This window comes from Alexandromys fortis, unplaced genomic scaffold (assembly GCF_014885135.2).
Source record: "Alexandromys fortis isolate MF-2015 unplaced genomic scaffold, M_Fortis_MF-2015_v1.1 scaffold_1, whole genome shotgun sequence".
NCBI classification, from domain to species: Eukaryota; Metazoa; Chordata; class Mammalia; order Rodentia; family Cricetidae; genus Alexandromys; species Alexandromys fortis.
The window spans coordinates 22982717-22997928 of NW_026067927.1; the positions used below are offsets into that span (position 1 = coordinate 22982717).

At 46.4% G+C, this 15212-nt stretch overlaps 1 protein-coding gene across 1 annotated transcript in view; it reads right to left on the reverse strand.

Moving 5' to 3' along the window:
• Positions 1 to 1601: 1601 nt before the first annotated feature.
• Positions 1602 to 15212, reverse strand: part of LOC126502655 (polycystin-1-like protein 2) — a 73069-nt gene continuing 59458 nt past the window's right edge. Inside the window, exons 37-43 of the mRNA XM_050143840.1 lie at positions 14480 to 14613; positions 12618 to 12745; positions 10453 to 10613; positions 5311 to 5521; positions 4354 to 4455; positions 3802 to 3933; positions 1602 to 1870 (exon numbers count right to left, since the gene is read on the reverse strand). Coding sequence (XP_049999797.1) covers positions 1709 to 1870; positions 3802 to 3933; positions 4354 to 4455; positions 5311 to 5521; positions 10453 to 10613; positions 12618 to 12745; positions 14480 to 14613 — 1030 coding nt within the window. The 3' untranslated portion in view covers positions 1602 to 1708. The remainder of the gene's footprint in view (positions 1871 to 3801; positions 3934 to 4353; positions 4456 to 5310; positions 5522 to 10452; positions 10614 to 12617; positions 12746 to 14479; positions 14614 to 15212) is intronic.

The following is a 15212-nucleotide window of genomic DNA, read 5'->3' on the forward strand; positions in this document are numbered from 1 at the left end:
ACCAAGTTTCAAACATGCATAAAATAAAGGCTCTTTGCTTTTACATATGGGACTCGGTCTCCTTTTTGGTTTTTGGGTGACTTCGCGGATCTGGGCATAACATAGTCCAGGCTGAACTTGAACTTGCAGACATCCGCCTGCCTGGTGGCGTACACCTTTAATCCCAGCACTTGAGAATAATGAGATTTATGCAGGCCTTGTACTATTTTTGAGGTACTATTCCTGGAGATGGAAGTGAACCTGGGTCCTCTGCGAGAGCAGCAAGCACTCCTAACCGCTGACTGATTTCTCAGCCCCATAAGAAGGTTTCTAATATCCAGCTAGAAAGTAGAATTGTTCATCCTCAGGGATGATCGTCAAGTCAGAGACCTCCACTCCTTACAGGCCACAATTTCGTTTCTCTATCAAGGGAAATGGGTTGTCATTAGCAAGACAAAAGAGGATTTACCTTGAGGTGGTTGCAGAAGTCTTACAAGAGAAGGGGGGGGGGGGAAGCTCACTAGAAATGGTCAGTTTTCCCTTAGCAAAGAGGCTGCCCAGGTGCTTTACAGAGGGTCCGTTAGAGCTACTTGCCTGAGTTCTCTGCTCCCCAATAATAAAACAAAACAGAACAAAATAATTCCAACTGCTGATTTCTGTCTACTCTGTTTACTGTGTTCAAGATTTCTCAGATAGCCGGGCGGTGGTGGCGCACGCCTTTAATCCCAGCACTCGGGAGGCAGGGGCAGGCGGATCTCTGTGAGTTTGAGACCAGCCTGGTCTACAAGAGCTAGTTCCAGGACAGGCTCCAAAACCACAGAGAAACCCTGTCTTGAAAAACCAAAAGAAAAAAAAAGATTTCTCAGATGCTACCTACACAGATTTTTCTTCCTGCCTTTTAATTGTTTAACCATGAAAACAAAGCCAATCAAGACCCATAGAGGGTGGTGGCACACACCTTGCACTGGAGGCAGAAGGCGGAGGCAGGCCAATCCCCGAGTTCAAGGTCAGCCTAAAGTACAAAGAGAGTTCCTGGACTGCCAGAGCTACACAGAGAAACCCTGTCTCAAGAAAAACAAAACAAAAATAAACCCTAGAGAGCAATAATGTTCTTCCTGTCTGTTTTTGTTTTGGTTTTCTGAGACAAGGTTTTCTCTATATAACAGTCCTGGTTGTCCTGGAACTCACTCTGACAAGATAGGGCACGTTCAGGGTGGTATGCTCGTAGACCTGGAACTCACTCTGTAGACCAGACTGGCCTCAAACTCACAGAGATCTGCTGCCTCTGCCTTCCCAGTGCTGGGATTAAAGGCGTGTGTCACCACCACCAGGCACTCTTCCTGTTTTGTAAGCCACTCAATTTATCGCTCTTGGTCCCAAAAAGCTAACAGCATTTGGAAAAAATATGAGAATCTTTCAAGGCAACTGCCAATAACCAAACTGTTAAATTAATTGTTATGTAGAGAATGTTCTTTTTCACATATGTGTATTTTATTTCTAGGAAGAAATATATTTGAACAAGCAGGCTCTCACACAGTGGCACGGTTATATATGTATGTGTTGTGTATTTTATATGTATGTATGTATGTATGTATGTATGTATGTGTATTTTACTAGCTGAGTTCCAGAACTCCTCTATGGAAGCAAGGCCAGTCCTCCCATGAGACTCCAAAGTCACTGGCAAGTGCAGGCTGGAAGCTCTGGCCTCTGCCGCGTGTGGAGGAACAGTCTAAATCCGGGGCAAAGTTTGTGCTGGTTGAGGGGACAGAGCCTGGGAGGACGCCTCCGGCTGCTCGTTGCTGCTCTGGCGCTCTTCCCTTGTACACCTGATGCCCAAGAAGCTGAGGATTTTCATCAGGAGCAAGTCTGCAATCTCTCCTTCCTCCGACAGCTGCAAGAAGAGATGACCAAGGTATGTATCTGGAACCACCCCAAGATGTTACTGTCCTGTTTGGTCCCAGGGTTGAGGCTATGGCTTGGTGGTAAAGCACCATGCTAAGCAAAGCTCAAGGCTCTGGGTTTTATCTTCAACACCAAAAAACCCCAAATGAAACAGCCTGTTTGTTCCAAGACTTAAGTTACTAAGTTGTTCTAGGATTAGGATGACCTACTTCTGGGGCTATACCTCCACTGGGGCCGGCGGGGCTTCTTCATGTAGTCCTCAGTAGGGCCTCTCCCTCAGGATTGAGCATGTCTGGGTTTTCCTGGCAGGACTTGCCATCCCAAACGGGACAGAGAAAGCCCTGTCTGGTTATTGCACCTGAATTTAAGCACCAGTCACTTCCAGACACCATGACTGTCACCCACCTCACTCAGCCCTGCAATGGTGCTTTTCCCTTGTTACAGTTGCCACATCTGCTTTCTCTGCTTACCTCTCCATCTAGCCCAGCATGGGAGGGATTCAGTTTTCTGGGGGATGAGAAGCTAAATAGGCATTTCTCACTATACATTTCCCATACTTAACCATAAACAATAGGTAGGTAGGTAGGTAGGTAGGTAGGTAGGTAGGTAGGTAGGTAGGTATATACACAGACAGACAGAGCCTTAAACTAAAGAAGAGGACATGGTGGTACACACCTGTAATCCCAGCCCTTGGTGGCAAAGACAAAATCGAGCCTGAGCTGACTATCAAGCTCCCATCTCGTTCAGGAACAAATAAAGCAAAGCAAAAACAAATTGGAGGACGTAAGAACGGCAGCCTATATTGAAAGGTTGTAGACAGAGCCATACAGGCATGGTGGAGCATAGACATGTTTTTTGAGACAGGGTTTCTCTGTAGCTTGAAAGGAAGCCACAGCACTTGGGAGGCAGAGGCAGGAAGCCAGACTGAGATCCGTGAGATCTTGTCTAAAATAGACAATCAGCAAAGCTATATGTATATCAATGAAGCAGTCCTGTTGGATTAGGGAGCCAGAGTCACACCACTTAACCAGTTACACCAACAAAGACTCTACTCTCCAGTATGCTCATATATGGAAGTTGGGCTTAGTACTGTTATTCTTAAAAAACGATCCCCGGGCGGGTTGTCGGAACCCGCCATGAGAAAGCGGCTACAGGAGGGCACGCGCCGCGCCCACAGTGGCGGCAGGTAACAGACAGGTAAACACAGGAAATAGCCATAAGTATTTATTAAGGAAGAGGGAGAAAGAAAGAAAGAAAGAAAGAAAGAAAGAAAGAAAGAAAGAAAGAAAGAAGAAAGAAAAGAAAGAAGAAAGAGAAAGAAAGAGAAAAAGAAAGAAAGAAAGAAGAGATAAAAGGAGAGAAAAGAGATAAAAGAAGAGCGAGACAGAGGAAACGTGCGTGCGCACGCCAAGGAAGCAGAAAGATGAAGGGTCCCAAGAATGGCAACGGGCAGGTCAGAGGTTATGGGAGTGGGCGTGGCTAGGGCAGGGACCGAAAGAATAACAAGTACTTTGACCTGTTTTTTAGGGGACAAAAATTCAGTCTATAACAGCTGTAATCCCCCCTCCAAAAAGGTTCCAATGAAAACATGAGCAATATTTAGTTGCAAAGAATATTTAGTCTCAAAAAAAAAAAAAAAAAAAAAAAAACATTGTCTCCGGGCTGGAGAGGTGACTCAGCAGTTAGAAGTGCTTGCTCTTCTTACTGAAGACATGAAGACCCAGGTTCCATTGCTAGCACCTACACGGGGCAGCTCATAACCATCTGTAACTCCAGTTCAAGGGAATTCCAGTTCTGGCCTTCACAGGAACAACAAGCAGGTGGTGCACATACAAACACACAGGCACACATACATACCAGATGCAAAAGCACATACACAATCCCAATTATATGACGAATCAGTCAAAAGCATGTGTTTACCTGGTCATATTTTTGCTCCTCACTGAAGGCCACCAAGATGACAGAGATAAACAGATTCAGTACCACAAATGTCATAAAAACTATGCAGGACCCAATGAGGAAGGAACCAAGAACCGGGCTGTAGTCCAGGACCTGCCAGGAGGAAAGCGGGTCATTCATTCCATTTCTTGTAGCCACCATCCCCCTGAGAAACCCTCAGCAGCAAATCAGGTCCTCTGAGCTGAACAGAATCAGGAAGATGCCCTCTGCCCAATACTGGGAATGTGGACTGAGCTCTCCAGAGCTGGCCCAGAAAGGGTGTGGGCTGCCCATCACTACTCCCTCTAAAAATAGGCACCATTTCTATCTAGGGTTAGGAATTTCTGCAGCCCAGCAGGGCCCTCCTGAGGGTCTGGTGTTCTTCTGTACGCAAGAGCCCCCCCCCCCCCAGTAGGCTGCCTTAAAGTGGGGATACATTTGGATTGGTCTAGAGAAGCTCTGGACTTGCCAGACTCCGCACTGCATTCAAGCCGGTGGAGGGGAAGGTGGGCAGAGAGAGCCCACTCCCATTACCTCTTCGTAGTTGAAGATTCCCAGCTGAAGGCTGATCATTGTTTCTGCTGCATCCAAGAGGGTTTTGTAGGAACGGAGTTTCCAACCAAATATTAAGTTTGACTGTCGTGGAAGGAGTCTTCGTGAACAGAGAAAGAGAGTGCAAAGCCCCTGCCCTAGTCCCTGCTGTCTGAGACAGTGAATGGGATGTTCTGTGGGAGTGAGGGGTTAGAATCGCGTTCTGTTCCGACAAGGATGCGTGGGCTGGTGGTGCATGTGATCCGTGAGTGACGGGAGGCGTGAGACCGAAAAGCTGGGGCGAGAGATGACCAAGGTAGAGCTAAAGATCCAAGACAAATGGGTACCCGGGACTATGTTGTAAAACGGGTCCATTGTGCCTCAAGGTTGGAATGTGTGCTTGCACTGAGAGCAGGAAGAGGTCACAAGTCTCTCTCTCATTACTTGGTAATAAGAAAGAGTTGAAGGCTGCGTTGGTTGTGGTTGTTGGCTTTTTTTCCCCTAATGACAAACGGATATAGCTGTCAACATGTAGTGTTAAGCGGCTGTGTGAACCAAGGTGGTTCCAAGTAATTAGGATTGCACCCTCACTACTCTGCCTCTGCTCTAGGTCAAGGGGAGGGTGGCGGAGAAGTGGCCATGAGGCTTCTAAGCAGCTTGGGTATCCAAACTGGCAACCTGAGCCGGGCTAGCCACAGAAAGCAGCCCATCATGAGAGATCATGTGTCCTTCTGGTCTTGGACCTCATGGACCCTCACTCCTGTTCTACTGAGGTCCTGTCTTTGCTCTTGGAGGTGGAAGTTTCATAAGGTCCCAGTTAAAAGATCCTAAATTTACGAGCTCTGTCATTTCCTTTGGATTCCCAGTCTCCCCCTAACCCTTACTGTCCCCTTCATAGTACCAAGTAGGCTTTACCCCCATCAAGAACTGCCCTGAGGTTTTCCCAAAGGAGACACTCACTGCAATGGAATAAGCCAGGAGCATGATGAGGATGATGGCCATAAAGCTTGAAATGTCACCCCAGGCACGGCGTAGCGCTGATGTGATCACGTTCATTTTGGGATTCAACCGGAGCAGGTGCCAAAGCTTCACTGTAGACAGCAGGACAAGGAAGGCAATGGTGTAACCAAGAGCAGCATCCGTTGCCGCTGTCTCACTGAAACTGATGCCCCTGTGGGAACAAAACGGGAAGGCCTGATCTCAGATACCAGCATGGCTGGAGCGCATGCAGGTACAGGGTTTACTGTAATGTCAGAGTCAATATGTCCTGAAGTGGATCTGGGCGACAACGTAGTTCTGATTCCTCCCAGTCAGGTGATGATCGTTGTGGTGATAACGGTGAGCCTTTGGTTGGTGGTGGTGATGATGGTGAGGCTGGTGATAAGAATGGTAGTAGTAGTCGTACCAATATGATGGCTCAGTGGGTAAACGTCATTTCCATGCAAGCCTGGCCACCTGTGTCGATTCCCGGACCCCATGCAAATATGGTAAAGGTAGAAGGAGAGAACCAATTCCTGAAAGTTGTCCTGTGGTCTCCACACATGCCGTAGCATGTTTGTGCCTTCTCTCCCTCTCTCTCTCCCCCCTACCCACCAATACTCATAAATATGATATGGTGGCAGCACTCAGGAGGCAGAGGCAGGCAGATCTCTGTGAGTTCAAACCCAACCTGGTCTACATAGTGAGTTCCAGTATATTCAGGGCTATGTACAGAGATCCTGCCTCAAAAAAAAAAAAAAAAAGGAACAATCAAACAAAACAAAAAATCAAAATAAGCTAATAAATCAATTAAAATTAAGGAATGATTGTGGTGTTGGTAGTGATGATGACATTGGTGATGATGGAGTGATTAGAGATTTAGTAACAGTGATAACAGTGATGATGAGGATGAAGGCGATGCTTTTGGTAATGATGTGATCATATGATGTTGAGAGGGATGAGAAGAGAGTGACAGTGATGATGATAACAATGATGATGACGGTGATGATGATAACGATGATGATGACAATAACAATGATGATGGTGATGATGATGATAACAATGGTGATGAGGTGATGATGACGATAATGATGATAACGATGCTGATGATGGTGATGATGATGATTACAATACTGATGAGGAGGAGGAGGACAATAACAATGCTGATGATGGCGATGAGGATGATAGGGTGATCTTGAAGATTCAGTGACTTGTTCTGGGGGCCTTTAACCAGCAGTTTTGATTAATGGCTACAGAACTATAAAGGATGGCAAAGAGGAATATATTGGGGCAGGTGTTGGGAGGATGGAGGGGAGAGTATTTTGTGAGTCTTGACCTCCCTGCTCTGGGGTCACTAAATGCCACTCCCTCCTACATACTTATTTGAGTGTACATTTCCAACTGCCTTCATATTGAAAGACGCATAGAGCTGTCGTGTATTTGTTGTGCTAAGTGAGAATCTGATTTGCTTTGTGTCACCGAACTTCAAGATGGAGCAGGTCTTGCTATCGCCGGTGCACAGATAAGGACCGAGAGTTGGCACATGATCACTCAGCTGGTGGTGTACATAGTGACACAGCTTGTGAGGGGAGGAATGAGTTGGAACCCAGGTGTGTCTGACTTCAAAGTCCTTCCTTCTGCTTTTGTGCCAATGTATTCCAAATCCAGTCTAAAGACTAGTGTGGCATTTGATTGCACTGAAGCAGGTTCTCACTTTGCCCAAGTGGCCTCAGACTCACTATGTGACTGAGGATGATCTTAAGCTGTTTAACCTCCTGCCTCAGCCTCACAGGTGTTAGGATTCCTGGCATGTAGCACTGTGCCTAAGCCAGCTCTGATGTATAGCTTTTTCTACCAGTTTACACTAATTCTACAATAATGAGTTTCACCAAGATAGTTCCATACATGTATATGATATGTTTTACACACTGTGTTTTGATTTACCCCTATTAACCTCTCTTGTCCCCTCACCCCCGCTCCTCGTGACCCCCCTCCTCTTCCTAAGCAGTCTTCCTTTAATGTCCTTCTGGTTTTTGTTTTGGTGAGCCAATGGGTTTAATTAGGGTTGGTTACATAAGCACCACAACTAGCCACAGTTTATAGTGTTATTTTAACGATTTGTTTATTTTATGTATGAGTGCTCTATCTGCATGTACAACTTTATGCCAGAAGAGGGCATCAGATCCCACTGTGGATCAAATATGGATCTAACCACCATGTGGTTCCTGGGGAATTGAACTCAGGCCCTCTGGAAGAGCAGCCGGTGCTCTTAACCTCTGAGCCATCTCTCCAGTCTCCTTTGAGCATTTTTTCTACTCCTGCTCCTGACCTAGCAGATGGTTTAGTGGGTGAAGGCCTTCACTGGCAAGGCTGATGACCTGAGTTTGATCTTGGAGACCTCCAAGATGGAAGGAGAGAGCTGGCTCTCTCAAGCTGTCCTTTGATGTCCACATGCACATTCTTCCCATACACGAAATAAATAAATATAATTAGCAAAATAAATTACCAAATCCCCTTTCATGTCATTGAATTGCTCAATATGTGGAAACAATAACAATTCCTAGGCCCTTGTCTGAGAAGGCAATTAGCTCTAATTCCAGCATTCCTCTTGATTTTGGCTACATACTGGAATAAGCCAGAGGGATGATAAGACCCTGGTGCTGGAGTACCATCTCTGGACATCATGAGCAAGTCTGGGAGGCAGCCTGGACCATAGCGCGTCCTTCCTTCCTTCCTTCCTTCCTTCCTTCCTTCCTTCCTTCCTTCCTTCCTTCCTTCCAGAATCCTACTGGGGAGCAAGGACTGAGGACCACTTGGTTGCAGAGACCATGAAGCAAATCAGTTGGTCATAAAAGGTGTTTTATTAATGGGTTGGAGAGATAACTCTGAGGTTAAGAGCACTGGCTACTCTTCCATGGGACCCAGGTTCATTCCCAGCACCTACATGGTAGCTCACAACAATATAACTCACGTTCCAGGGAATCCAACACTGTCTTCGGGCCTCCTAGGACACTGTCAGGCATGCATGTGGTGCGCAGACATTTAGGCAAAATATCCATCCAAATAAAAATATTTTAAAAATAAATAAAAGCATTTTATTAAAACTCAGGACTTGGGCTAGGGGGTTATCTCAGTAGTAGAGTATGTACTTAGCATGCAGCAAGACCTTGGGTTTGATTCTGAGCAAAAGGAAGAGTGAGAGAGAAAGAGGACAGAGGGTAGGAGGGAGGGAGGAAGAATAAATTAGTTTCTTGTAGAAAAAAAATAGCTTACCTATTTAAAAAATTGTATAGGTTTCTGGAAAAGATTAAAATAAACACATGACTTTGGTCAAAATAATCTGGCAACATAGACCTGTAATCCCAGCTGTTTGAGGAGCCAAGCAGGAAGGTTGTAAGTTCAAGACCTGCATAGGCTTCAGGGTAAATTCAAAGTCAGCCTGGGTGACTCTGTGGGACCCTGACTCAATTCTTTTTAAGTAAAACTAAGACTGGTTGGGGAGTGTGGTTCACTGGTAAACTGCTTGCCTAGCATTTGTGAAGTTCTGGGTTTAAGCTCTAGCTTTGAAAAAAATAGTAGCTTAAAAACCTTTGGTTAATGGATTAATAAAATTATCAAATTCAACTAAGGGTTTCAAATTAATCTTCAGACTGAAGCTTAACTGCACTTAGGTCTGCCGGGCTCATAGCTCAGTAGTAGAGCAAGTACCTAGAATGAGGGAAGTCCTGGGTTTAAGAGTTTGACTCTCAACACCACACCACAAAAAAAAAAAAAAAAAAAAAAAACAAGAGTGAACTGGGTGTGGCGGCACGTGCCTTTAATCCCAGCACTCAGGGAGGCAGAAGCAGGCTGATCTCTGTGAGTTCAAGGCCAGCCTGGTCAACGGAGTGAGGTCCTGGACAGTCAGAGGTATTCAGAGAAACCCTGTCTCGAAAAACCAACAAACAAACAAACATACAAACAAAATCCAAGGACTAGAGAGGTGGCAACTACACTGTTCAGCCCACAACCTCTTGTAATTCTTGCTCTGGGGGATCTAATGCCCTCTTCTGGCTTCCGCAAGCACTTGAACACATATGGCAGGCACTCACACAGACACACAAATTAAAAAGTCTTTAGAAAATGAATTCAGACTCTACTTAGGTCTCTGAAGACTGGAAAAACTGGAAGATTACTTTTAAAAAAAAATGTTTTTCTGACATCCACTGTAAGAAGAGATCTGTCTAAAGTTGGTTCCAGACCCAAGGAAGTAATACACTGAGTGGCTGTCAAGAATGAAGTTTGAGGCGAACTGTGCAAGGAAGGCGTGTGTTGAAACAATGTGGCACATGAGCTCATAGGTGACCTGCTACAAGCTTTGCATTGTTCCTCTGAGAACCCAGCCTTTGTTCTCCAGGAGGCTGGCTCTTTCTGGGAAGGTCAGAGAGTCCACACTCAGGGCTACAGCTGGTTTCCCTCTCAGTGACTCAGAATTGCCGTTGTAGCAGAGAAGCAGTCACAGGCGGTATGCGAGCAAAGGGTTGTGCCCACCCATACTGTAATCAGACTTTACTGGGAGCAGGGCATGGTGGCACATGTCTGTAATCCCAGCGCTAGGGGGATGGAAACAGGAGGACCAGAAGTTCACGGCCCTCGGCCTGAGCAGCAGATGTTCTTAACCGCTGGATCATCTTCCGCCTGATTACTGTGTTTTGTATTAAAGAGTCCTCTCTACCTGGAAGTGGAACAGCAAGAGAGGGTGTGTGTGTGTGTGTGTGTGTGTGTGAGAGAGAGAGAGAGAGAGAGAGAGAGAGAGAGAGAGAAAGAGAGAGAGAGAGACTATGATCAAAGTATATTAGATGCATGTATGAAACTGCCACAATGAAACCCATTATCTTGTATTTATAACAAATTTATAATTCTAGTAACTAGTGCATGCTTATTTAAAAATAAGAAATGAAAGAATCCTTTCCAATTTTATAAGTTCCAGGCCCCAAGTGTGAATCTCAGAACAGCTGCAATCATATCTGCGAGGACTGCCATCCATCACTCAGGGCCAGCAGGGTTTCCAAACCCTTCCTCTGAAGGAGCTATAGGAAGGAAAGGAAGGGGAGGACCAAGAGAAGCGGAGAAGTGGCTACATACTCGCCCTTGTGCTTCCTGTAGCGCTGGAGGTCACGATCTGCCAGGATAGCCCTCTTCACAAACACCACCAGGGCGCTCCAGCTGGCTAGGATGATGGCCAGTTCGAGAAGATTCCACTTGCTGCAAAAGTAACCCCACTTCTGCTTCCTCATGAGCTTGCCCTGGAAAAGGGGTCCAGAAATTCTGCCTAAGGCTATGGCAGTGTCTACCCCTCCATGTCAAAGACCTCTGGCAGGACATTTAATCTGGCCCCACATACATAGAGTACCTGGAGATCCTACTACTAACTCAGTTACCAGACTTGTGGCCGTCAATACAATAGCTAAGAATGTGCCTGTACATGTGTGTATGTGTGCTACTGATGATTGAGTCAGGGGCCTGGAGAATTCTAGGCAAGCAGTCTGATACTGAGTTAGCAGGCTTTCTTTTGGGCCACCAATCAGCTCCCAAATCATGACACAGAGACTTAATATTAGTTATGAATGCTCGGCTTTAACTTATGGTTGTCCCACTATCTCTTATAACTTAACCTGTTTCTCATCATCTATATTTGCCTTGGGGCCTTTTACCTTTCATTCTGTATGTCCTGCTCCATGACTGTCTGTCTGGCAGCTGCCTGGCCGACTAGCCCAGGAGTCTCCCTCTTCTTCTCATTCGCTTCTCCCTTCTCTATTTATTCTCTCCCCGCCAGCCCTGCCTATCCCTCCTCTGCCTAGCTATTGGCCGGTCAGCTTTTTATTAGACCAGTCAGGTGCCTTAGGCAGGCAAGGTGAAACAGCAACACATCTTCACATAGTCAAACAAGTGCAGCCAGACAGTGGTGGCGCACGCCTTTAATCCCAGCACTCGGGAGGCAGAGACAGGCAGATTTCTGTGAGTTTGAGGCCTGGTGTACAAGAGCTAGGACAGCCAGGGCTGTTACACAGAGAAATCCTTTTCAAGAAAAAAAAAATCAAGCTAACAAGTGGAGCATAAACAAAAGCAACACACCTTTACATTGTTAAAGTAATATTCCGTAACATAAACAAATGTAACACATCTGCACATAGTTAATGTAATAATCCACAACAGCCATGTTTTACTTTTTTCTTAAGACAAGGTCTTGCTAAGTTGCCCAGTCACTCACTGAATTAGCTCTGTAGCCCTGGGTGCCCTGTTCTGACAACCTTCCTGCCTCTGCTTCCCAAATTCTGGGATTACAGGTATGTGCCATATCCTGCTGGAAGAGGTTCACATTGCCTCATGGGAAGTAGAGCGAAGGTCAGGCAACAGACTCTGGGTTCAAAGTTTAGATTTGGGGGCTGAGAGTGTAGCTCACTGATCAAACACTTGCCCAGCAGTCAGGTGACCTTGAATCCAGTTGACCTTGGTAGATAAGGTCTCTGGGCTTTTGTGTCTTGTCTGAATGTTGGAGCCCAGGGGACCTTTCTCTTGATAAGAAAGCTCATAACATCTGTGGTAGTTTGAATGTAATCGGCCCCCATAAGCTCATATGGAATAACACTGTTAGGAGGTGTGACTTTGTTGGAGTCAGTATAGCCTTGTTGGAGAAAGTGTGTCACTGTGGGGTGGGCTTTGAAGTCTCTTACATGATCAAGGCATACTCAGTGTCTCAGACCACTTCCTGTTGCCTGCAGGTGAAGATGTATTAACTCTCAGCTCCTTCTCCAGCACCAAGTCTAGCTGCACGCTGCCGTGTCCTAACATGATGACAATGGACTAAACCTCTGAAACTGTAAGCTAGCCCTTTGTAACCTCTTCCTTTGTAAGAGATACCATGGCCATGGTGTCTCTTCACAACAATAGAAGCCATAACTAAGACATATCCCTTAACCTAAGTCTTTTGGAAGGTTTCAAATCAGAAAGCATTAGACCAATGCAGATCACCTACCCATGAAGGACCAACCCTGATACAGCAGTAGGAACTGACAATACCAGACCTGGTCCTTCCTGCAATAGACTGGATTGGCTCTCAGAACCAACAGAAATCTGCCAGTCAAGCCACTGGGGCAAAAACAAACAAACAAACAAACCCTTTTCCTCCTGCCTCAGGTCCCACTTTAGGAGGTAGGAAGGCGAAACGATCTGTCCGACCGTCCATCCGTCCATCCGTCCGTCCGTCCATCCGTCCATCTGTCCTACCCACTGAGCCCTCCCCCCCTTACCTGCACCACCATGTAGTAGAGGAGGAAGATGAAGTAAATGAGCTCAGCTGCCACCACGAAGGGGTGCCAGCCATCCGTGAAGGGGTACAGACGCAGGCTCTGCAGGGCCGCGTATGAGAAGAAGGTACCTGGGGAGAACAATGCCTCTGCTCACCTGCCTGTCAGAGCCCCAGCTTCTGACTCACATCGCATAGCTCAAGTGCTCTCCGGGCTGGCAAGGAGAAAACTTGTGTCCTTAGGACAAGGAGATACAAGGGACAAAGTGGACGTGGACAGGATGCCAATGACAGTGGACAATCTGGAAGGGACAGAAGGGGCTGCTCCAGAAGGTCCATCTCTGGGGTGGCTGTATGTGCACAGCACTTCCACAGAGTCCATCCACCCAGAATCTCCTACCAGCCTCCGCATTGCTCACTGATGCCACGTTCCCCACAGAGCTTCCCTGAAGACCATCGAATGGTCAGTGTGCCAAGCAAGGCAACTTTCCTATGAGTTATCAATCACTTAGAAATCTTTCTTTTTTCAAGATATGTTCCCTCTATAGCCCTGGCTGACCTGGAACTCCCTGTAGAGACCAGGCTGGCCTTGGACTAGTGCTGGGATTAAAGGTGGGTCCAATATACCCTACTGTCTTTTCCTTACCTTCTTTTTAGTTTTGTTTTTATCATTGTCCATTTAAATGATTTGAGTGAAAAAAATTGTTATTTTTGCTTTTTTTTTTTTTTTGTTTTTCAAGACAGGGTTTCTCTGTGGTTTTGGAGCCTGTCCTGGAACCAGGCTGGTCTCGAACTCACAGAGATCCGCCTGCCTCTGCCTCCCAAGTGCTGGGATTAAAGGCGTGTGCCACCACTGCCCAGCTATTTTTGCTTTTTAAGACAGACTAATTTATCCCAGGCTGTTCTTGAACTTGCTATGTCATCAAGGATAACATTGAGACCCTGATTCTCTAGCTCCAAATCCTGAGTACTTGGGGTTGTAGGCCTTTACCTAGCTACGGCTTATGAGATAACATTTGAAGCCAGTTTGACAAGTAAAGTTATTTATTACTGCTCATGAACATAAAGCTAGCCCTCAGGCTGACAGAAAGGCTGAAAATTAAGTTTCAGGCCAACAGGGGCCTTGTAGCAAGATCCTGTGTATAGATTTTAAATTTTAATGGATGTGGAGTTCATAAAAATACACACTGTGTGCATCATACTGCATGCATGTATAAAACTCTAAAAATTTTTTATTTTTAAATTTTAGGCCGAATGTGTTCACCCCTATAGTCTCAGTAATCAGGAAGCAGAGACGGTAGGATCAGCCGAGAGCCCGCCTGGGCTACGCGAGACTCTGTCTCAAAACAAGCAAACAAACAAAACAGCAATGGAAAACTTTTAAATGTTCAGCGTGTAACAGAGAGGAAGTTGAATTCTAGGCAAACTGAGTATTGATTGAGAAGGCTTTAGGTTGATCTTGGTCTTGGTAGCTTGTAACTGACATTTTATAAGGTGGTAGATGGGGAGAAAGCATGAACAGAAAGTAGAAAAGCCCATCACAGAGGTGATGAATATTATGAGTGAATATTATGTGTGAATCTCTGGTCTCAGTTGTATGAGTGCAGTTGGCTGGCGATGCTCAATGTGCTCCCCACTGTGGGGGGGGGATGAAGAGATGGACAAACTGTCTCACACTCCGACTAAAGTCCCTTAAGATGATGAAAGAGACCAGCCCAGGGGAAAGACAGAAAGTAGACTACGGCAGCACCGATTCATAACCCATTGCAGGGTGACCCCGGACCCCCACCCCAACTTCCCTGAATCCCAGTCCCTGAGGCAACAGGACACAAGCCAGGGTGAGGATGTCCAGGAGAGATGGCTCACCCAGGGCACTATTCTCCAGGGTGAGCGTGACGATGCAGAACAGGTTGACATTGGCGTTGTAGACAGTGAACTCCACAAACACGGCTCTGGTCAGCGTGTCCAGCCAGCTGTTGTCAAAGAGATACTGGAGAATCCTGTGGAAGAGGAATGCCTGGGTGTCTTCTTTCTCGGGAGGCTCCCTGCCTGGGAACCCCTGTACGAGGCTGGGGCTTACTGTCTAAATCTTCTACTCTGCTCTGTCTCCAGGTCACACACACAGCTCCTAGGGACAGTCACCATTTGCTAGCCACACGGTGCTGTTGGTTTATGGTCTCCTGACTACTAGAACAGAGTTTGTCAAAGGGGGTCCCAGGTCAACATTGTAGCATATTGTGACTACAGACGGCCAGACTCTGGGTCATTTGCATCAGAAAATCTCAAAAGTGTGTGCTTGGACAGGCCCCTGCCAGGGGGGTAGAATGATTTCTTAAGGTAAAAAGCCACCGTGTTAGAGGAACCTCATGAAGCACTAGGGCTCAGGCAGCAGCTGCAGCTGTGGGGTTCCTCTGATGGCACCTTACACGGGACCAGGTCCCAGGGAACTCAGTCTGGTGTAATCAAAAGAGCAATGTGTCCTGGGATGGCAGAAGGAATTGTGTTCGAATCCCGACTGCCTCTTGGGCAAGATAACTTCTTCAGGCCTTGGTCTCCTCATTCACGATGGTGGCAAGCATCCATGCCTCCAGATAAAGAT